The sequence below is a fragment of the Myotis daubentonii genome, chromosome 6, assembly GCF_963259705.1.
Source record: "Myotis daubentonii chromosome 6, mMyoDau2.1, whole genome shotgun sequence".
In the NCBI taxonomy this organism is placed as follows: domain Eukaryota; kingdom Metazoa; phylum Chordata; class Mammalia; order Chiroptera; family Vespertilionidae; genus Myotis; species Myotis daubentonii.
The window spans coordinates 52,797,938-52,821,376 of NC_081845.1; the positions used below are offsets into that span (position 1 = coordinate 52,797,938).

The 23,439-nt window shown below is 38.1% G+C and overlaps 1 protein-coding gene and 1 non-coding gene across 11 annotated transcripts in view; one reads left to right on the forward strand and one right to left on the reverse strand.

The window, feature by feature from the left end:
* Positions 1–1,020: 1,020 nt before the first annotated feature.
* Positions 1,021–23,439, reverse strand: part of CASP8AP2 (caspase 8 associated protein 2) — a 35,934-nt gene continuing 13,515 nt past the window's right edge. For 4 of the 10 annotated variants that reach the window (XM_059700960.1, XM_059700957.1, XM_059700956.1 and 1 more), the window contains exons 3-10: positions 23,047–23,147; positions 21,930–22,004; positions 20,340–20,455; positions 15,551–17,763; positions 5,758–8,896; positions 4,112–4,211; positions 3,508–3,560; positions 1,021–1,671 (exon numbers count right to left, since the gene is read on the reverse strand). In XM_059700960.1, coding sequence (XP_059556943.1) covers positions 1,668–1,671; positions 3,508–3,560; positions 4,112–4,211; positions 5,758–8,896; positions 15,551–17,763; positions 20,340–20,455; positions 21,930–22,004; positions 23,047–23,147 — 5,801 coding nt within the window. In that variant the 3' untranslated portion in view covers positions 1,021–1,667. Of the gene's footprint in view, positions 1,672–3,503; positions 3,561–4,111; positions 4,212–5,757; positions 8,897–15,550; positions 17,764–20,339; positions 20,456–21,929; positions 22,005–23,046; positions 23,148–23,439 lie in introns of those variants that run through there. The other 6 variants (XM_059700953.1, XM_059700954.1, XM_059700961.1 and 3 more) reach the window with 2 other exon arrangements.
* On the forward strand, positions 5,620–5,726 carry LOC132237748 (U6 spliceosomal RNA). The gene has a single exon (XR_009453591.1). It is a non-coding gene; the product is annotated as a U6 spliceosomal RNA (small nuclear RNA).

Sequence of the window (23,439 nt, forward strand, 5' to 3'; positions counted from 1 at the left end):
ACTAATTCATTCTTCAGCTACATCCATTCTACTTTTACTCCATTTTGTTATGTTCTTTATTTAAATATTATGTTTTCATATATTTATACCTGGTTTATTATTTCTTATATTTGTATCCCATTACTAAAATCTGCTTTTCTTTTGATGTTTATTGGCTTTATTTTTAATTTCTGGGGTCTTGTTTGCTGTTTTTCTTTGAACCAGTGGCATCTCTTAATTATCACTTTACTTTGGCTTGTGAACTCATTTAACCTGGTGGTATGGGCTCTTCTGAGTGACAGTAGGCACTGGGGAAGAACTGAGGGCCAACCCTCTAGGCCCGTGGTCGGTAAACTATGGCTCACGAGCCACATGTAGCTTTTTGGCCCCTAGAGTGTGGCTCTTCCTAAGCCTTAGGAGTACCCTAATTAAGTTAATAACAATGTACCTACCTATATGGTTTAAGTTTAAATTTGGCTCTCAAAAGAAATTTCAATTGTTGTACTGTTGCTATTTGGCTCTGTTGACTAATGAGTTTGCCGATCACTGCTCTAGGCCATGTTGGAAGTTCAAAGAGAGGGAAGAAGATAGGCAATACGGCAGGCACTACAAAAACCAGTTAGTTATTTCATTTTGTTATCTACCAAGCAGGGTTTCCCCTTCACACCATAGGAGAAATGGCAATTTCCTAAGGCACGTCCAGAGTCTTGAGCCTAGATAATGACCCCCAGTCCTATGAATCTGGAGGGGGAAGAGCGAACAAATAATGCACAATCTAGTCAATCCTTACCTGCTTTCCCCAAATCTTGACTCCCAAGAGCTTCTGTACTGCCCTGATTTTAGCTGAGGACACCTGTCCAGAGGTCTGCTTCAGTCTGCTAGTACCTGCTGTGAGAAAGCAGGCAAAGGCAACCAGTTTTCTCCAATTAATCCATGCACAGACATTCAGCCATCTGCACCATCACCAAAACAACTTCACAATAGCCTCCCGTGTCCACCGTGAGTTTTACCTTTTTTTCTTTTAATTATTATCTAAATACATTTAAAAAACAACATTCTAATCAAAATATAACAGAACTTTACATGGTTTTATTTATACATTACTGGTATTGAAAGCAACCTTTGTACAAAAATTTTATACAGATAAAAAAAAAATTCCTTGGCTAGGCTAAGCCTTCTAAGTGTATATACACACAAACACAGATACACACACACAAAGTATTTTACATCATTTTAAGTATACATATTTACAGATACACTATTTAAATTACTTTACAATTTACCAAAATGAGAGGTCATTAGAAAAGCAAATAAAAATATATGAAAACAAACTAATTAATGGTTAATTTAAAAATGCTACAAAACTATTTTTAAAAATCTAGAAAAAAAACTCATTTTTTTGAAATATCAAAATTAAGGTTTCAATATTATATTGTTGTTGCTTTTATCTTAATAACAAATTGTAACCTGTTTAAAAATAAGTTTCTTGACTAATAAGAGACAAGCAAATCATACTGATGACTGGAACAAGCTGACTTGAGAGTAAAGAGTCAGCAATTAATAACAAATGTAGATAATCTAGTAATCCATGTCATAAAACTGCCCTCTACATCCCCATTTAAAACATGAGGAATTCCAAGCTTCTGTGTAGTATGCAGTATCAATTGAGGCTCCAAGGAATTCAGCAACTATCTGTAAGAAAAAGCTAAAGTTATGATTCTATTCTTATGATATGACCATTTCATAAGTGTTGTTCTTTTAAATGAGTTCTACTTAGATAATTCTGATGTTTAAAACTAGCTTTTTACAGAATCAGTTTGGAAACCTTATCATTATACTCTGATTTTGAAAAGAATTTAATGAGACTATAGTACTTGGAGGGAAAAATCAGTTAAGAGACAAACTAGGGCCGAAACCGGTTTGGCTCAGTGGATAGAGCGTCGGCTTGCGTACTGAAAGGTCCCAGGTTCGATTCTGGTCAAGGGCATGTACCTGGGTTGCGGGCACATCCCCAGTAGGAGATGTGCAGGAGGCAGCTGATTGATGTTTCTATCTTTCTCCCTTCCTCTCTGTAAAAAATCAATAAAATATATTAAAAAAAAAAAAAAAAGACAAACTAGGAATGAAGCAACACATTATGCTATCATGCAAGCAAATAAAATCTCAAGTATCAAATCCAATAAAAGATTTACAATGGAATTTGGAAATTTTCAAATTATTAGCATCACTTCCAGATACAAGTTAATTCTTCCATAAATGTACATTATTTTCTCAAGAGAACAGAAGTCATATTTTAAGAAAATATTCAGGTAAAACAAAAAACTCAATTTAATTTCTTAAAGGTGGTGAAAATTTTAAAGCACAGTAAATCTGAAAAATAACCACGTCATTGTCGCCTTAAACCAGTGATGGCGAACCTATGACACACGAACTCATTTTTTTGGTTGATTTTTCTTTGTTAAATGGCATTTAAATATATAAAATAAATATCAAAAATATAAATATTTTTTATACTATGGTTGCAAATATCAAAAAATTTCTATATGTGACACGGCACCAGAGCTAAGTTAGGGTTTTTCAAAATGCTGACACGCCGAGCTCAAAAGATTCGCCATCACTGCCTTCAACTATTTTTAAAGGTTCTTTAGAACAAGCTCTTCCTTCAACTTACCCATTATTAAATTTCACATTCTGAATTATATAAATATAATTTTAACTTCACAATAAACTACTAAACATCTTCTGAAGATCCCAACAGCAAACTAGTTGCTTTGAGAGAAATTATCAGTTTCTAAAGACAGTAATTTACATCAGGTCTAGAAACAGATTCATAACTCAAATATACCGAGAACCTTTCACATTAAGGTCTATGGCCAAATATGGTTTCTATTCTGATTTAATCTAATCTGAACTTAATTTAAAATTGGGTGTTTTGCATTTAAATAATCATGACTACAAATCAACTGAAAAAATGATATCTTAAATATCTTTATAATTTTTCTTCTATAAAGTCCAAATATTTAAGCAGCTGATTCAGGTCTTACAGGAAAATCCTGCTGAAAAACATTGTTGCCTTAATAAACCTGTACAAAAATGGCTTTAAAAAAAACTGAGAGGGGTGGGGGGAAACTGAGGAAACAAGTCTGTGAACATTATTAATAATTTAACATAGTAAATCATGTCATCTATTAGGATGACAATGGATTCCAAGTATATGTTTTATATTTTAAAATATTAAAAATTGTTATTAATCAAATGGATTCCCTCCCACTTTAGACTCATCAGCAGTTGGAAGGTTAAGGAGGAATGCCACGCAGATCTGAAATGCAACTCTGAGCACATCCTGTGGGTTTGGTGACCTTAGAAGCCTGCACAAGCAATCATCCTCCAGCCTCTGACTGAAGCAGGACCCCAACTGGATGTCTCTTACCCACTACTCACATCTTTGATGGCTAAAGGCCATTAACTGCAGAGTTACAGTATCAAACATTTATTTTACTAATCTTCTTTAGTATAACCATTAACTACCTGCATTTTGACTTTTCAAAGAGCTTCAATAGTTGCTGGAATCTTTCTGAGACCTGAAAAGTAAAAAATGAGTATTAATTATAAGTATTACAGTGAGATCTTTTTTTATGACTACTTCCACAAAACATTTAAAGAAAGTTACTGTCAATAATAAAGAGACGAAGTAATGTCTGGAAAAATAAAATATCTTCATACTAAAGGTGATTGCTAGTTTAACTTTCAATATTAATCTTTCTTTTTTAAATTCAATTTATTGGGTGATATTAATAAAATTATATAGGTTTCAGGTGTACAATTCTATTATACATCATCTGTGTATCATACTGTGTGTTCACTACCCCAATTCAAGAATCAATATTAAACTTTCTTAAACAATAAACATTACAAAATTGTTTAAGATCAAAATAAGTAAATGTAAGACAACAGAAAAATAAATTAGGATTGTTCTGCCACAATCACCAAGTTTTTAACAGTCCAACATAAAAAGCCATACTTTTAAAGAAGTTGGCCAATAAGTATCTACATATTTTAAATGTTAAAATGAAATCTAAGTATTTAAGTAGTAACATCTGTGGAAAAAGAGATGTAAAAATTGGGAAGTTACCTGAGATGAATTTTTATTCAACTTGGCAGCTACATAAGAAAATGTTTCTATTGACGGCCCGCTTTTCTGACACTCCAATAAAATTTCCCGGTCATCATTTCTATAGGGAGAAAATGTTACTTATCTTTTGTAGATTAAAGCAGAAAGGTATCAAAAATTCCACTGTCTTAATGTCCATCAATAGGAGGTGACATTTTTATTAAAACCCATAGAAGAAAAAGTGTGTATATCAAAACATTGACAATAATCTGTAAGCACATACATATTTCTAAAATTTTCTAAAACTAACATACTCATTTATTATTCTAATGACAAAAGGATAGATTTTTAAAAATTCTACCTTTAATGTATACAGTACCTTAAAAATTAGGGTCAAACATGATGACAGACTTAATAAGCAAAAGAACGAAAGTAAAATAGAATCCAAATCTTCCAATTCCCAGGCCTCCGCTTTTTGTACATGGGCAGAACCAATATGTATTATTACAATCTCTAAGATTTTACTGTGTCATCTCCAAGTTACCAGAAATTAAGGCATAGATGACTATGGTATTAATAAAATAATGACCAATTTCAAAATTCAGCTTCCCTCATTATGCACTCTAGTTAAGCCTGCAGATCATGAACCTCTAGTGCAGGGGTGGGGAACTTTTTTCTGCCAAAGGCTATTTGGATATTTATAAACATCATTCATGGGCCATACAAAATTATCCACTTAAAAATTAGCCTGCTATATTTGGTCAAACACTTAATTAACTTGCCCCTAATGCCTTGGCAGGGCCAGACCAAATGATTTCACAGACGTTCTCCACCCCCGCTCTAGTGCAATGGTTTACAACTGTGGCTACCCTTATGTCTGAAATGGGGTCTTGAAGTCAGCATTTCTCAAACAGTTCACATAAAAGTCAAAAGTACAATCTGTTTATAAACTTTTTTGAAACTCTTAATTTAGGGAAATGCTCAAATTATAAATGCTCACACTTTTTGCTCTATTTCATCACCCCACCCATCATTCTTCCTTTCTAAAATGTGATACCAGTTCTTTACAATCATTTTTTTAAATTAACAGTTAGGTCAAAACACAATGAAAAGTTCTATCCATGGTGCTAATGCACATCCCTGGTTAAGAGCTACTGCTATAAATTATACCCTAGAACAGGGGTGGGCAAACTTTTTGACTCAAGGGCCACAATGGGTTCTTAAACTGGACCGGAGGGCTGGAACAAAAGCATGGATGGAGTGTTTGTGTGAACTAATACAAATTCAAAGTAAATATCATTACATAAAAGGGTACGGTCTTTTTTTTCAATAGTTTTATTCATTTCAAACGGGCTAGATCCGGCCCGCGGGCCGTAGTTTGCCCACGGCTGCCCTAGAATGTATTCTCTATTAACTTTGACTACTTTTGAAGTCATCACTTTCCTTATTTTAGGATGGGATAGAACTATGACATGACAGTATAGATTTCTGGCTTCTCAAAGTTTCCTGTTGATTTAAATTTCTCATAAGTGCTTGATTTGGCAGCACATACACTAAAATTGGAACAATACAGAGAAGATTAGCATGGCCCCTTTGCTAGGACGACATGCAAATTCATGAAGCCTTCCATATTAAAAAAATTAAAAAATGTCTCATAAGATCCTTACCTTGTCCATGAAACTACAATTTCTCCTTTCTTTTTAATAATATTCTTTGCAGAAAGGTTTACAGAAGTGCCAGATGCTGCTGATGGGTGGTCCTTAATCCTGGGGCTTGCCTTTAATGATGAGGGATCTTTCATCACTGTAGGGGCCTTTTTCTTACTGGCTTTCTTTTGGTGAGCTTCTCCATTCTCACCAGAATTTTGGGTAATTTTCTTGGTCCTTTCCTTACTGATTAAGTCTGTTTCCTTTCTCTGTTTTTTCTGACAAGAATGATTTAGATTAGAAAGTTTTTTCCTCTTTTTGTGAGCATTATCCAAAGCCACAGGCAACTCTAAATTATCAGAATTTGATTCCGGTTCCGATTTTAAATCATCCTTTTTTATTTCACATGAACTGGGAGAGTCGGAGGTCAAATCAATACAGCTTTCCACAACCATGCATTCCAAAGATTCATTTGCCACTTGCACCTTTTTTTCCTTACAGTTACCTTCATCTACACAAAACACCTCACACCCCAAGTGTCCAACAGCTAAAGCAGGATGGTTATCTTCACTTTTACTCTCATTTGAAACACCCTGCGTCAAATCAATAAAAGCATCTACAGTATCAGGCTGCACACTGTCTAATATCTGAGCACTTTGATCCAAATTGCTACCAGAACATCCCAACTGATTAATGTTTAAAACTCCTACTTCTATGAATTCCCCCAAGTTTTTAGTCTCAGTGACTGGATCTTTTGTGAGGTCTATATATGTGTTTGGAAGATGACCCTCGACAGAATGTGGAATTTCTTCCATGGCAGGCAATCCTGCAATGCTTTCAGGCACTTTTGGTTCCCATACTTGATGCAACTTGAAGCACTGATCAGCCACTTCATTACTATGATCCACTTTACCAGAAGCATCTTTAAGGAATTCATATATATCAGGAACCTGTGTTTGTATCATACAGCCCTGTTCTTCGTGAGCTGATTTACTGCTGTCAACATTTTCATTGGAATGTTTCAATTCTTCCACAGATTTAAAAACTGTGTTCTGACACGAAATACATTCCTTCTCTGCTGCTTCATCAGTTTCCTTTCCCACTCTGGGCAAAGATGTCACTGACTCACCAGCCACCATATTCTGTAGAAGACTGGAGGGAGTAGGTGGTGCTGCATGCCGTATTTTCACAATGAAATGATCATTGGACTTTTCCATTATGACAGCATGCATGGGTAGATTAGGGTGGTACTGAAAGCCTGGAGCAACAGACCGACTTGTCCATGATGAAGAACAACTTGATTTACTGCTTGAATTATCAGACTCCAGAGCTAAGTGAATATCTTGTTCCGATGCATCCTCTTCCTCAAGTAAGGCGTCTTCACTAAAATGGGCACTAATAACCTCCTCAGGAGTTGAACTAGACAAAACTTCAGGCTTTAAAAAACTGAGATGACCATCTGACTTCAGAGGTGATGGTACTGTTAAAGATACTGCTAAATCTTCAAGCAGGATGGAAGAAATGCAGGGCTTGCTCCTTTCTGAACTGCATACATTATCTTTACTTAAAGCTATGTTAGTGGACACTTCAAACATACAACTTTCATCCAACACATCAGGATGAACTGGCAACGAAAGCCCTGAAGACAGAGATGGGCCTTTCTCAGATGATAATAATGACCAATTATCATCACTAATCATTTTAGGACATGGAGAAACCACCCCTGAAACTAGCTCTTCTGTTGTACAAGCTGGTATAGATTCACACTTAAGACTCTCTAACAGCTGTTTCTCTGGAGTCTTTAACTCCCACTCACTTTTTTCATTACCGTTAACACTGTTTTCCAAAAGATCAGAACCTTGCAACAAACTTTTAAATATCTCACCCATCTGTGCATCACTCACTAAATTAAAAGTGAGGCTAGATGCTTGCTGTTCAGTAAGAATCTCAAAACAGCGTTCTGGCTTCAAAGCTGCATGCTGGGATGTCTGTGTATCCTCTATGGTGGTACCTTCCATTTTTCCTGGCTTTGGGGTGCTCGGACAGTTCAGTTCCAAGGAGTGCTCTTCAGACTGAGGGCATTTAATATTATTATCAAAGCAAGTGTTAAAGCTTTTTTTAAAGTCATTCTTTAATGTGTTAATTTGAGAGTTATTTTGGTCTTGATGTTTGTCCTCAGATTTTTTACATCCTAGTGAATACCTGGAATAAATAGAATCTTCTGATTTTGAGGATTTCTCTTTCAGCATTTCTTTCCTGGAGTTGACCATATTCCCCTTCTGACAATTTGAATATTGTAGTTTTTCTTTACTTTTGTCCAATTTCCCTTCATCACTGTCACTGCCAAAGTTTGTGAAACCACAAAACTTTATTAAGATTTTTTTAAGCTTTGTAAATAAATGATCAAGTTGTTCATCTACAAATTTCCATGCTTTCTTTTTCATATCTGGTAGTTGTTGTTCAAATAACCTATCCACTATGCCATTCTTTTTAACTTGCTTAAGTTTGGATTCTATAACATCACAAAGATTCTTCTGTAAAGTAGTCACTGACTTAGAGATTTTGGATAAGTCAAGGTGTTTAATGAGTGATGTAAAACTCAAAATTGCTGACTCAATAATTCTATGAAATTGTTTTAATGGAAATTTAATCTTGAATTTCATGTAGTTTTTCCTTACATGTTTTCTTATCATTCGTAACATGTGCATAACCTCTGGTACAGAAGAAGGTACAGCAATAATTGGAACTATTTTTTCCAGAACGGAGGTGCTCATTGTCTTATCTTTTTTCTCTGTTTTTGAAGCCCTGCTAGATTCACTCTGTCTCTTATTCCAATTCCTTTTGGTCTGCTGAACTTTCATAGATGTTTTCCTTTTGTCTTTATCCAAATGCACAGTACTTTTCTTATTTCCTGGACTAGTTTTTCTGTTCTGCCCTTCAGTAGAAGCTCTAGGTTTGGCAATTTCTTCAAAACTATTTTGTAGTTTAGAGTTTTCACTGTCGCTTATAATTTCTCCTTCTTCTAATTCAACTAAAGATGAATTCTTATGAGAGTCTGCCTCTGTAAATTTGTCAGACTTGCAAATAGGCTTTTGATTTTCCTTGTTGAGATCAGACTGACTCTTGGAGGTGGAATGAGCTGAATTTGGTGGAAAAACATCTGTGGAAGAGAAAAGTATATGATAATCACATGACCCTTAGAATCATAGTCATTTGATATTTCTATACTAAATATAACCAAATAAAAATAAATACTGAAGCATTTCATTATTTTAATACCTTTTTTTACAGAATGTTAATGCCTAACACTTACTCATATCATTGGTCTTTACTGTACTCAGAAGGTATTCAAGTGTCTGACAACAGTAATAGATTGGTTTTTATGAGAACCATCAATCTACTGTTCAGGTATCTTTACTTCAAGTTAGCAGCATCACCTATTCTATGTCATCTGATGATGGCTTTTGAACAATAAAAACTGATCTGGTACTAGCCAGTTTGGTTCAGTGAATAGAGCACTGGCCTGAGGACCAAAAGGTCCTGGGTTTGATTCCAGTCAAGGGCACATACCTCGGTTGCAATCTCCTCCCCAGCCCAGGCCCTGGTTGAGGCAACCAATCAATTGTGTTTCTTTCACATCAATGTTTCTCTGTCTTTCCCTCTCTCTTCCACTCTCCCTAAAAATTAAAGATAAAAAATAGATCTGAAAGCAAGCAAGCAAATAATATTTGAAATAATCTGTCCTTCCACTACTTTTTTTTGTAGAAATAAGAATTACTGGGGGAGATGGGGGGGGGGGGTATCGTGGGGATAAAGACACATATGTAATAACTTAATCAATAAAAAATTTTTAGCCAAACCGGTTTGGCTCAGTGGATAGAGCGTTGGCCTGCGGACTGAAAGGTCCCAGGTTCAATTCCAGTCAAGGGCGTGTGCCTTAGTTGCGGGCACATCCCCAGTAGGGGGTGTGCAGGAGGCAGCTGGTCAAAGTTTCTTTCTCATCAATGTTTCAAACTCTCTATCCCTCTCCCTTCCTCTCTGTAAAAAAATCAATAAAATATATTTTAAAAAAAATTTTTTTTTTTTAAATTACTGAGAGAAACCAAGATGGCAGCATAGGTAAACACTAGAAATTGCTGCCTCGCACAACCACTTCAAAAATACAACTAAAAGACAAAATGGACATCATCCAGAAGCACAGGAAGGCCAGCTGAGTGGAAATTCTACAACTAGAAGGAAAGAGAAAAGCACAGAGACTCAGAGGAGGTACGGAAGTAAAGTGCAAAGGTACAGAGGCACACGTGGAAAGGGCTAGCATCTGAGGACACGGTTGTCTTTTTCAATAGGGAGGGAGTCTCAAGCTCCCGACTGCTCTGAATTCCAGTTCCGGGCCAGTCTCTGGGGACGCAGACTCATACAGGGAGAAACTGGACTGTCTGGCATCGGTGGGAACTAGAGGGCAGCTTTCTCTCAGAGGTGCTTGCAGTGATTACCAGAACACTGAGACGCGGGGCCTCTTAGGGTAGGACTAAGGAGCAGCCATAGCTGCTTCCTCCCCCCTATCAATCCCCTAAGACCCCCGCCCCACCCAAGCTGTGCACAGAGGCTTTTGCATATGAAAGGCCTGGCCCTTTGCAATTTAAAAATTACCTAACAAACTGCAGCTGCATCAGAGAGACCCAGAACTTCCAAAAGAAGGCCCAAGGCCACACAGAAGCTTGCATTGCTTCACAGGTGGGCCTCATCTGGGAACCTCCAAACCCCAAACAAAGAAGAGGAACCTGCAGATCTCTCCATAGCTCCTCCTGGGTAGCCTCAAGCAGAGGCTAAATTAGCACCTCCTTAGAGATCCAAGTGCCAGTGTACCCGGTGGTCAGAGTGGGACCATCCAGATTACAACTCCTCAGATCCATAAGGGACACAACTCAGGGGGTAGACTCAGGGAGCACCAAAGCCATACTGAAGCAAGTATTGCCCCTGAAGAGTGTCTCCAGCACAGAAGGTCTCCCACTGCAGACACAGCTGATTCTCACAGCCAAATGGCCTGGAGGTCAATTCCTCCCAGTGATACCTACAACAATCAACGCTTAACTACAACAACACTGTGCACAAAACCCACAAGGGGGTGCACCAAGAGTGTCCACCTCAGGTAATTGGGGAGGCTGAGCCACTTGGCCCTATAGGACACCTAGCACACAAAGCCACTCTATCAACATAGAGAAGCATAAAAAATGGGGAGACAAAAAAAAACAGGTCACAAATGACAGAAATGGAGGAAAGCAAACTACTGAATATAGCATTCAAAACCACACTTACAAAGTTTTTCAAGAACTTTCTAGAGAAAAAAACCAAGATGGCGGCATAGGTAAACACCGGAGATTGCTGCTTAGCACAACCACTTCAAGAATACAACTAAAAGACGGAACGGACATCATCCACAACCACAGGAAGGCTGGCTGAGTGGAAATTCTAAAACTAGAAGGAAAGAGAAAAGCATACCGAGACTCAGAGGAGCTGTGGTGCGGAAGTAAAGTACAGAGGTACGGAGGCGCATGCGAAGAGGGCTGGTGGCTGAGGACACGGTTGTCTTTTTCAATCGGTAGGGAGTCTCAAGCTCTGTGCTCCAGTTCCGGGCAAGTCTCTGGGTACCCAGACTCATACGGGAGAAACTGGACTGTTTGACTTCGGTCGAAACTCGAGGGCAGCTTTCTCTCGGAGGTGCTTGCAGCGATTGCTGGGACACTGAGAAGTGGGGCCTCTGAGGGCAGCCATAGCTGCTTGCTCTACCCCGTTGATCCCCTGGGACCCATGCCGCGCCCAAGCTGTGCGCCAGCTTTTGCATATGAAAGGCCGGGCCCATTGCAATCTGAAAATTACCTAATAAACTTGGAGCTGGCCCCAGGTACCACGGCAACGTGCATTGCTTCACAGCTGAGCTCTTGCTGGGTAGCCTCAGAAAGAAGCTAGCTTAGCACCTCCTTAGAGATCCAGGAGCCAGTGTGCCTGGTGGTCAGAGTGGGACCATCTAGATTGCAGCTCCTCGGTTCCATAAAGGACACACTCAGGGGCCAGACTCAGTGAGCACCAAACCCCCACTGAAGCAAGTCTTGCTCCGGAGAGGTGTCTCCAGCACAGAAGTTCTCCCACTGAAGACACAGCTGATTCTCACAGCCAATTGGCCTGGAGGTCAATTCCTCCCAGTGATCCTACAACAATCAAGGCTTAGCTACAACAAGACTGTGCACAAAGCCCACAAAGGGGTGCACCACCAAGAGTGTCCACCTCAGGTAATTGGGGAGGCTGAGCCACTGGGCCCTATAGGACATCTAGCACACAAAGCCACTCTATCAACACAGGGGAACATAAAAAATGTGGAGACAAAGAAACAGGACACAAATGACAGAAATGGAGAAAAGCAAAATACTGGAAATAGAGTTCAAAACCACACTTTTAAGGTTTTTTAAGAACTTTCTAGAAACCGCCGATAAATTTAGTAAGACCCTCAAAAAGACTGGTGAGACCGCCAATAAATGTAGTGAGGCCCTCAAGAAATCTAGTGAGACCCTCGAGGTTATGAAAAAGGACCAACTAGAAATTAAGCATACACTGACTGAAATAAAGGATATTATGCAGAGTTCCAACAGAAGACTAGAGAATCGCAAGAATCAAGTCAAAGATTTGAAATACGAAGAAACAAAAAACACCCAACCTGAAAAGCAAAATGAAAAAAGAATCCAAAAATACGAAGACAGCGTTAGGAACCTCTGGGACAGCTTAAAGAGTACCAACATCCAAATTATAGGGGTGCCAGAAGAAGAGAGAGAGCAACATATTGAAAACCTATTTGAAGAAATAATGACAAAAAACTTCCCCTACCTGGTAAAAGAAATAGACTTACAAGTCCAGGAAGCGCAGAGAACCCCAAACAAAAGGAATCCAAAGAGGACCACACCAGGACACATCATAATTAAAATGCCAAGAACAAAAGACAAGGAGAGAATCTTAAAAGCAGCAAGAGAAAGACAGTCAGTTACCTACAAGGGAGTGCCCATACAACTGTCAGCTGATTTCTCAAGAGAAACTTTGCAGGCCAGAAGGAAGTGGCAAGAAATATTCAAAGTGATAAATGCCAAGAACCTACAACCAAGATTACTTTATCCAGCAAAGCTATCATTCAGAATTGAAGGTCAGATAAAGAGCTTCACAGATAAGGAAAAGCTAAAGGAGTTCATCACCACCAAACCAGTATTATATGAAATGCTGAAAGGTATCCTTTAAGAAGAGGAAGAGGAAGAAAAAGGTAAAGATACAAATTATGAACAACAAATACACATCTATCAAGTGAATCTAAAAATCAAGTGAATAAATAATCTGATGAACAGAATAAACTGGTGAATATAATAGAATCAGGGGCATAGAAAGGGAGTAGACTGACTATTCATGGGGAGGAAAAGGGTACGGGGATGCAGGAAGAGACTGGACAAAAATCGTGCACCTATAGATGAGAACAGTGGGGGGGGGCGGTGAGGGCGGAGGGTGGGGTGGGAACCGGGTGGAGGGGAGCTATGGGGGGAAAAAAGAGGAAGAACTGTAATAATCTGAACAATAAAGATTTAATAAAAATAAATAAATAAATTTTTTAAAAAAGAATTTTCTAGAAACCGCCGATATTAGTGAGACCTTCAAGAAATCTAGTGAGACCCTCGAGGTTATGAAAAAGGACCAACTAGAAATTAAGCATACATTGACTGAAATAAAGAATATTATACAGAGTTCCAACAGCAGACTAGAGGATCGCCAGAATCAAGTCAAAGATTTAAAATATGAAGAAGCAAAAAACACCCAACCGGAAAAACAAAAAGAAAAAAGAATCCAACAATATGAAGATAGTGTAAGGAGCCTCTGGGACAACTTCAAGCGTACCAACATCCGAATTATGGGGGTGCCAGAAGAAGAGAGAGAGCAAGATATTGAAAACTTATTTGAAGAAATAATGACAGAAAACGTCCCCTACCTGGTGAAAGAAATAGACTTACAAGTCCAGGAAGCGCAGAGAACCCCAAACAAAAGGAATCCAAAGAGGACCACACCAAGACACATCATAATTAAAATGCCAAGAGCAAAAGACAAAGAATCTTAAAAGCAGCAAGAGAAAAACAGTTAGTTACCTACAAGGGAGTACCCATAAGATTGTCAGCTGATTTCACAATAGAGACTATGAAGGCCAGACGGGAGTCGCAAGAAATATTTAAAGTGATGACTACCAAGAACCTACAACCAAGATTACTTTCCCCAGCAAAGCTATCATTCAGAATTGAAGGTCAGATAAAGAGCTTCACAGATAAGGAAAAGCTAAAGGCAGGGGTCCTCAAACTTTTTAAACAGGGGGCCAGTTCACTGTCCCTCAGACCGTTGGAGGTCCGGACTATAGTTTAAAAAAAACTATGAACAAATTCCTATGCACACTGCACATATCTTATTTTGAAGTAAAAAAACAAAACGGGAACAAACACAATATTTGTATTTGCATGTGGCCCGTGGGCCGTAGTTTGAGGACCCCTGGCTAAAGGAGTTCATCACCACCAAACCAGTATTATATGAAATGCTGAAAGGTATCCTTTAAGAGGAAGAAGAAGAAAAAGGTAAAGATACAAATTATGAACAAATACACATCTATCAACAAGTGAATCTAAAAATCAAGTGAATAAATTATCTGATGAACAGAATAAACTGGTGAATATAATATAATCAGAGGCATAGAAAGGGAGTGGACTGACTATTCTCGGTGAGGGAAGGAGTGTGAGGGGTGCAGGAAGAGACTGGACAAAAAGCGTACACGTATGGATGAGGACAGTGGGGGGGCGGTAAGGGCAGAGGGTGGGGTGGGAAACAGGTGGAGGGGGGCTATGGGGGGGAAAAAGAGGAACAACTGTAATAATCTGAACAATAAAGATTTAATTTAAAAAAAATAAAAGTAAAAATAAATTTAAAAAAATTAAAAAAAAATTACTGCCCAGCCAGTGTGGGTCAATGGTTGAGCGTTGACCTATGAACTAGGAGGGCTTAATCCTCAGTAGGGGGCATGCAAGAGGCAGCCAATTGATGATTCTCTTTCATCATTGATGTTTCTATTACTCTCTCCCTCTCCCTTCCTCTGAAATCAATAAAAGTATATGTTTTAAAAAACGACCTAAATTAAGACAAAAGGCTCAATATCTAGTTAATGTAAGTCCGAATGTGTTGTTATTAAAAAAGAAAAAGCAGGGCGAAGCAAACAGAAATGGCTGCCAGTCAGCTCTGCTACTGAGGAGGTCCCAGAATAGGAACAATGATCCCTGCGTGCACCTCTGTCTGGAAGAAAGCCAACCAGAGTTCCTGCCCAGATGCCAGAAAATCCAGTTCCTCCTCGTATGTGTCTGTGTTACCCAGAGCCTCACCCTGGTGCTGGAGCTCAGAGGAAGTGTGACTTCATGTGCATTCCAGTACAATGGACTCTCCTTCGTCTACCTCATCTACCTCTTGCTCATCCCTCTGTTTTCAGATCCAACAAGAGTGACAATGCAAGGTGTATGACAACATCTGAGTGAATCCCCCACAGACATATCCACCCTGCTGACGGTGACACTTGACTTTCTGACATATAACTTCCTCTCAGGCTCTCAGAAGGTCCATATCTGCTGGGCACAGCTCATTCCTGCCCCTACCCTCCAGAGTTCTCCCCCCCCCCCACCCCAAAAAAAGAAAAAGCACTTCATCTTGTTTATGCATTTTACATTCTCAAAAAAAGATTAAGTTATAAAATATAAACTATTACCTTTATGATTGTTATATAATGGAACTCGAGATGGGCTTTCCAGTCTAAGTACTTTTGCTACAGGTCTCACTGGACTACTCAAAGGACTAATGATTTCTGGAATTGGTCTTAGGTGATTAAGGTCAATGCTCAGAACCGAATTCTCATCATTATATACTGAGTTTGTTTCACCCATTTCCATTTTGTGGTCCATTAATTCAGTATGCTGAAGAGAAGATTTTAGAGTCTCTTCAGGTAAACAAGGCTCCAGATGACAAGACTCACTCTCAACCAGTGGTGTTTCTACAAGAGAAGGCTCCAACTTTGGATTACCAACTTCTGAAAGGACTACTGGCAAAATGTCAGCTTTTTCAATTGAAGGCTGCAAAATGCTTTCATTGGATTTGGCAACTTTTGTTGGAAAAGCCTCCTTCATTTCCGTAACTTCAGAAATACTACACAAATTTAAACTGTCATTTCTCTTGGTATCCAATTCCATGCCAAAGTTTTGAGAAACATTTGTTTGGAGTATGTCCAGTGCCACAGGTACTGCTGTCCTTGTACAATTACTGGTTTGTTCCATTTCTGCTGCTGAAGGAAACAAAGACTCTGCTGGTTCCGTTTCCACAGGCACTGAAGAAGTCTCTGTACCACAAATGGGCAAGTCACGCTGCACAGTATTCTCAACAGATTTAATTAACAAACTATTTTCTTCTTCCGTTTTCCTTTCCAGAATACTGGTCCTGGGTTCAGATGATGCTGTTGCAAGAGCATCTTCTGGTTCCAATAATTTTGATTTGGTTTCCTCTGTGATATGTTCACTCACAGAGGGAACACATGTCACTGTTTTATCCTGTACCAAGGACTCTAAATCACATATGCCACTGGATTTGGGAGTATTGGTTATTTTATGCTGATTATTCTGAGGAATAGGCTGCTTTTTAGCAGGAGAAAGAGTTAAGTTCAATTTTTCCATAAAACTCAACTTTAAGTCTTTGTTTTTTGTTTCATTTGGCCCACTCTCGGCTTTAATTGCAATGTCTTTATTATCTGTGCATTCAGAAACATCATTATTAGAGACTTCACCTTTATCATTTTTCAGTCCATTCTGTCTCTTTAAATCAGTAGCGGTTTGCTTGGTTTCTCTGTTAGTCTTCTGCAAATGTCCCGTAGATGCTCTTTTTTCACTTCTCATATACCTGTTTTCTTCTTTGCTTTCTTGTTCTCTTTTCCTCTTATCTTCAGTTCTATGCCTTTCTGCTTCTAAAGGTGTATTTCCCCTTTGGTGCACAGCATCAACTTCCTTGGGGTCAATGTGTTTGTGAGTTCTACTGGCTGAAAGGGAGGATGAACATCTTCCTTCTTGAAAACTATGATGACTTACACCCCGGTCTCTTTTACCATCTTCCCTGTCTCTTTTGTCTTCTAGATGGTATTTACTTGAATTATGAGATTTTATTTCATTCTTAGAATGAGGAAGAGATGATACTCGTTCAGACCTTCGCCAATAATCTTGGTCTTTTACTACTGATTTGGGTTTTTGATCAACTTTTCTTTCTTCTTTGTCTTGTGATTTAAGTTCTTTTTTATTTATATTTTGTGATCTTTCACTTTGCCTCTCTAGTTTTCTATCGCTCTGAGATTCTACTCGAGTATGTGACCTCTCTCTAAAGGTCTCTTTCTTCCAGAAACAGCCAAAGCGTTCATTTTTATAATCCAAATCTGTGTTACTTTTAAACTTTGAATTTTTGCTTTCAGTCTTTGATTCACCTTTATCATATTTCTCAGAACGTCCTTGTAGCCTTGGACTGGCCTCTAAGTTCCTTGGTTCACCATCACCACAGCTAGTGTTTAAGTCTTTTCGTATTCTATCAGTTCCTCTACTATAATGGCTATATCCACTATCTTTCTTCCCTCTTCTATTATCCTCACTTGAGCTACTCTCACCAACCTGATAATGGGAACGTGGCCAAATGCCATTGGTGCAGTGTTTTTCAACAGATGAAGGCAAATGCAAAGTGCTTTTTTTTTCCAAATGCGGTTTTACTTCCTTTTCGATGTTTGGGAGTGAAGTGCTATGATGTCCATCTTTAGAAATATCACATTTCGCCTTGTGATCAGTTTTTGCACAATCATCCAAATGGGGAGGTCTGGATGTAAAGTCTTTTGTTTTAACTATATCTGATGTCCTCGCAGTTTTACGATTATTTCGAAAATGTGGAAACTCAGACAATCTATTAAGAAATAGAAATTAACAAAAAACCAAAATTATTGCTTTTTAATCATCTGAATTTTAATCACATGTAATACACTTTAAAAGTCAGGGGCTCACATACTAGAAACACTAATTTTACTTTGTATAAAGGCATGAGTAGTAAGAAGTTACCAGCTTCCAACTAAATGGGCCAGTTTTCAAACCATGGAACTCTCTTTCATTTCTCTTTTCAAACAAGCTCTGGAGAACGTCTCAGTTCTATCATAGCACTTGCCAATGTCTTTTAGACTTTCTTCACCACAGGCATAGAACTCCCAAACTAACCACAAATTCACTTCTTTTAGAACAGTGACATGATTTTTTACCCTCACTCACTGTAGGCCAACTGAAACAGAAGATGAAACTGTGGGAAAACAGAGATGACCTGTTTTACATATAATCCCACAGTAAATCAAAGCATCAATAGCCATCTTAAAGTAGCACATACTGCACACAAAAAAAGAATAAGGAGTTGTCATTCTTTCCTAAGGAAATGGTATTTATTGTTTTGTGCGTTTTTTAAAAAATCCTAAGTCTTAAAGTTTTATATTAATGTTTCGGAAAATTAGCTGTTTTCTTAACAAGTATGTAAATAACTAATTTTAATTTTTTATAAGTCAATCTTCCTGAACTTCCTTCCAAAACTTCCCTGAATTTCCACAAACCTACTCCTAATTAGTACTACGTGTAGAGAACAGGAGGAGATTTTTATACAAAAGAGAACATAGGAGATATACAACCTAAGGCAATGAGTAGAACTTATATGGATCTTGTTTGATTGCACTGTACCCCTTCAAAATTCATTTGTTGAAATCCTAATCCCAGCACTTCAAAATGTGATCTTATTTGGAGATAGGGTCTTTACAAAAGTGCCCTGGTTTGGGCAATAAATTAAATGGTCATTCTAAACCTAGGTCTCTATGTGTAGAATGAATGATAGGAAATCTATTCAGCTCAATGAAAGAGATTTGATCATAAATTCAGCTTTGGATGAGGTAATTGTTAAAATTTTATACAGATGTAAAGTTGTAATCTACATATAAATGGAAATGACCTAGTATGAGTAAGATTACTTCATCAGAAAATACTGACAGACATAGATAAGCTTTGAGGAATTCCAACTTAGCCAAGTACAGAAGAATAAATCTCAACTTAGGAAGAAAACTAAAAATTATGAAAGCCAAAGGGAGAAAACTATTTCAGGAAAGGAGGGTCAACTATGTCAAAGAGCATGTGAGTATAAGTTAAAATGAGAAGTCAAAATTACTTGATGTATTTAGTGGTAGTTAGTGTTAACCAAATGATAACTGTTTCAATTGACAAATGGAAACAAGTCAGCATGTATTAGGTTCGAGAGTAAGTAGAAATAGGAAATTGAGAAAGAAAGTTTATATATTGTTTGGGGGTTTGACTACAAAGGAGAAGAGAGATACGAAATTCTCTGGATCAGATTATTAGCCCCAACGAGAGAGAGAGAGAGAGAATCCATTTGAGAGAGAAAAGAATATACAATTGAGAGATAGTTTCAGGGTTATCTACTGACTAAAGTCCCAGTGCACAAAAAGTTGTGCACTCAGGGGGGTCCCTCAGGCCGGCCTGTGCCCTCTCGCAGTCCGGGACTCCTTGGGGGATGTCCACCTGCTGGCTTAGGCCTGCTCCCCAGGGGAATAGGCCTAAGCTGACAGTCAGATATCAATATGGCAGCCCGGGAACCCCCAGGAGATGTCCACTTGCCAGGGGGAGCAGGCCTAAGCTGTATTCGGACATCCTTAGCGCTGCTGAGGAGGCGGGAGAGGCTCCCGCCACCACCGCTGTGCTGGCAGCCATCAGCCTGGCTTGTGGCTGAGCAGAGCTTCCCCTGTGGGAGCACATTGAATGTCTGCCCCCTGGTGGTCAGTGTGTGTCATAGTGACCAGTCATTCTGCTGTTAGGGTCAATTTGCATATTACCCTTTTATTATATAAGATAAGAGATATGAGCACAGATGCACTCTTGATACTTTAGTAATTTAGTGGGGGCTTAGAAGGACCCATAACACATATACAACCATCTTCTCAGGAGTAAAGAATACCAGAGAAAGATCCCAGTATATTGAAAACTGAATATATTCAGAGGTATGTGGCAATATTCTACTTAATAATCATATATGTCGCCGAAACCGGTTTGGCTCAGTGGATAGAGCGTCGGCCTGCGGACTGAAAGGTCCCAGGTTCGATTCCGGTCAAGGGCATGTACCTGGGTTGCGGGCACATCCCCAGTGGGAGATGTGCAGGAGGCAGCTGATCGATGTTTCTCTCTCATCGATGTTTCTAACTTTCTATCTCTCTCCCTTTCTCTCTGTAAAAAATCAATAAAATATATTAAAATAATAATAATAAAAAAAATAATAATAATCATATATGTCATTTTAATATACCATTATAATATACCATTAGTCACTTACAGTAAAACCGTACATATTTAATAAAATGCATCACTTTTATATCTTTGCAAAGTTAAAAATGTTACACATATCAATACCGATGTAATGTATAGATCCAAACCTCTCAATTATACCTTTGGTGAAGGCTACTAATTTCTTCATCCTTGCGGTGTATTTCCATTCTAGCAGTTTTGATAAGTGCTGAAATATTCTTCTTAAGAGACTGGTTTTCAGTTTTTAAGCTGAAATTCTAAACATCATAAAATATATTTAATAAAGTATACATTACAGGATTATTAAACTACTACTTATAATAGCTAATGATTATTGAATGCTAACTACATGCCAGGCATCATATATTACATCAACACTAATAAAAGAGAAAAATGGTAATTGGCGTACGAGCTACCCTTTTCATTGGCTAATCAGGGCTATATGCAAATTAACTGCCAACAAGATGGTGGTTAATTTGCATATGTAGGCACAATGCAGGGAGGCGAAAGGGAAAGCAGGAAGAAGCCCCCTGCCACTGACAGTGATCGGAAACCCAGGGGGGAGCTAAGAGCTGGGGGGCAGGGCAAAGGCGGCCCTGGGGCCGCCTTTGCCCTGCCCGCCAGCCATGATCAGAGAATCAGGTGCCTTTTCCGCCCTGGCCAGTGATAGCAGGAAGTAGGGGTGGAGCCAGCGATGGGAGCTGGGCATGGTTGAAGCTGGCAGTCCCAGGAGCTAGGGGTCCCTTGCCTGGGCTTAAAGCGAAGCCCACGATCGTGGGGCCGCTGCAGCTGCAGGTCCCCACTGCCCGGGCCGGACGCCTAGGCCAGAGGCGTCAGGCCTGGGCAAGGGGCCAATCCTGTGATTGGAGGGTGATGGGGGTCAACGGCTGAGGGCTCCCAGTATGTGAGAGGGGGCAGGCTGGGCTGAGGGACACTCCCCCCCACACACACACCCAGTGCACGAATTTCGTGCACCGGGCCCCTAGTCTTATATAATTCTCAAGAAAGTCCTATGAGAAGTGCTATTATGCTCATCATACAGATGGGGCAGCTGAGATTCAGAGAAGATAAATGGCACCAGAGAAAGTCATTTAAAGTGAAACTACTTAAAATAAGAATCAAAATGGAAAAAAAAACACAAATAAAAAAAGTTCTCCCAGGGCCATTATCTTGAAAACTAAAAATAAAAATGATAAAAATTAGGTTATATTTAACAACTTAGCTTTAATGTGCAACAATATACTAATTCTCAGATGAACAAAGAATGAATCTAGAATTGACTGGTTCTTGGGTGAAACAGAAAAGAGAAATATTACTAAAAAATAAAAATAGGAACAAAACACGAAATTCCTGATTTTTGCAGCATGATCACAAAATCACGTTGGCAAAAATATTAAGAGCATCACCATTTTCCCCAAAAGCCATTCTAAATCTTTACTCATCAAACCGTTCTCTTTTAAACCAACTAATCTCATCTCTACAAATTTTCTATTATTTAACTGGTAACGAGCTAACAGATCTTTTATGTAAACGTCATTTAACAAATCAAGCAGTTTTCCTACATCAGTTGTATAGGAAATTATGCATGTTTTGACAGATTTTCTATTTCATTTAATACTAAGAAGAAAATTTCCTTATAAAATGCCAACACTTTAGAATTTTAATTTCTAACCAATTTTTTTATTTTAAAAGTTAATAGGACAAAAAATAAAATATTCATTATAATAGTACCTGTGTCTGTATTTCCTTAAACTTTTTCATCAGTTCTTTCATTTGTAGCTGACATTTTCCATATTTTATTTGCAACTGTAATATATAAGAAGATTAATTTAAGCATCATTCTAAACTATTTTCTTAGCTTTAAACAACATTTCAAAATATTTAAAATTTTATAAATCAACCACTAAAAAGGGGAGATGAGGTCTATCTAGTTCTGCTCACAGGGATTTAGTAAGATTACTGGTTTTAAAGTTGGATTTAAACACAGACAACAGTATGGTGATTACAAGAGGAGAAGGGCGTCGGGTAGGTGGAAGAGGGTAAAGGGAGAATAAATGGTGATGAAGAGAGACTTAAATTTGGATGGTGAACACAGAATACAATATATAGATGATGCATTATAAAACTGTACACTTGAAACCTATATAATTTTATTAGCCTGCCGGAACCGGTTTGGCTCAGTGGATAGAGCGTCGGCCTGCGGACTGAAAGGTCCCAGGTTCGATTCCGGTCAAGGGCATGTACCTGGGTTGCGGGCACATCCCCAGTGGGAGATGTGCAGGAGGCAGCTGATCGATGTTTCTCTCTCATCGATGTTTCTGACTCTCTATCTCTCTCCCTTCCTCTCCGTTAAAAATCAATAAAATATATTTAAAAAAAAAAAAAGAATTTTATTAGCCAATGTTACCCCCAATGAATTCAATAAAAATTTAAAAATAAATAAAGTTGACCCTACCAATAATGTATTTTTGTTTGGTTTCAGATTCACTCTCCAAACCTTAAATTCAAATAAGGTAGAAAAAAATTTCTAATTTAAGTCTGAGGACATCTTATAGCTTAGCACAAATCATGAAAAGATAAAATGTTATATCACACTGATGATTGATGTTTTATATATTTAGACACTTAGACACTTAAATTTAATCAAACAAAATTATAACTAAATTTAGACAAGCATTCAGAAAACATTATTTAAAGAGCAGATCTAAAGACAGAAACTGACTTAAATATTCTTTTAGCCTAAGAATTCCTTCCTAAACACAGAATGTTTGTCCAAAAATAAGTGAATGAGTGTAAAGAGCTATAAAAGTGTAAAATAACTGTCTTTAATAATTCTGGCAACCCATACATCATTATATGTTGCCTCCTTTGCAGTTCCTTCTTCAGTAAGAATTTCTTCATACAAATCCAAACAATTTCTGGATGGTTCACAGGACTTGGAAGAACTATCTAAAACAAACAAACAAAAAAAACACCTTATATTAAAATAAGTCTTTCAAGAGTCAATGCAATACCATAAAAATTCCAATGTCATTTTTCACAGAAATACAACTACAAAGACTACAAATAGCTAAAGCAATCTTACAAAAGATAAAGCTGAAAGTATCACAATTTCTGATTTCAAACAATAGTACACACCTACAGTGATCAAAACTATATGTATTGGCATAAAAACTGACATATAGAGCAAGGAACAAAACAGAAAGCGCAGAAATAAACTCTCACACATATAGTCAATTAA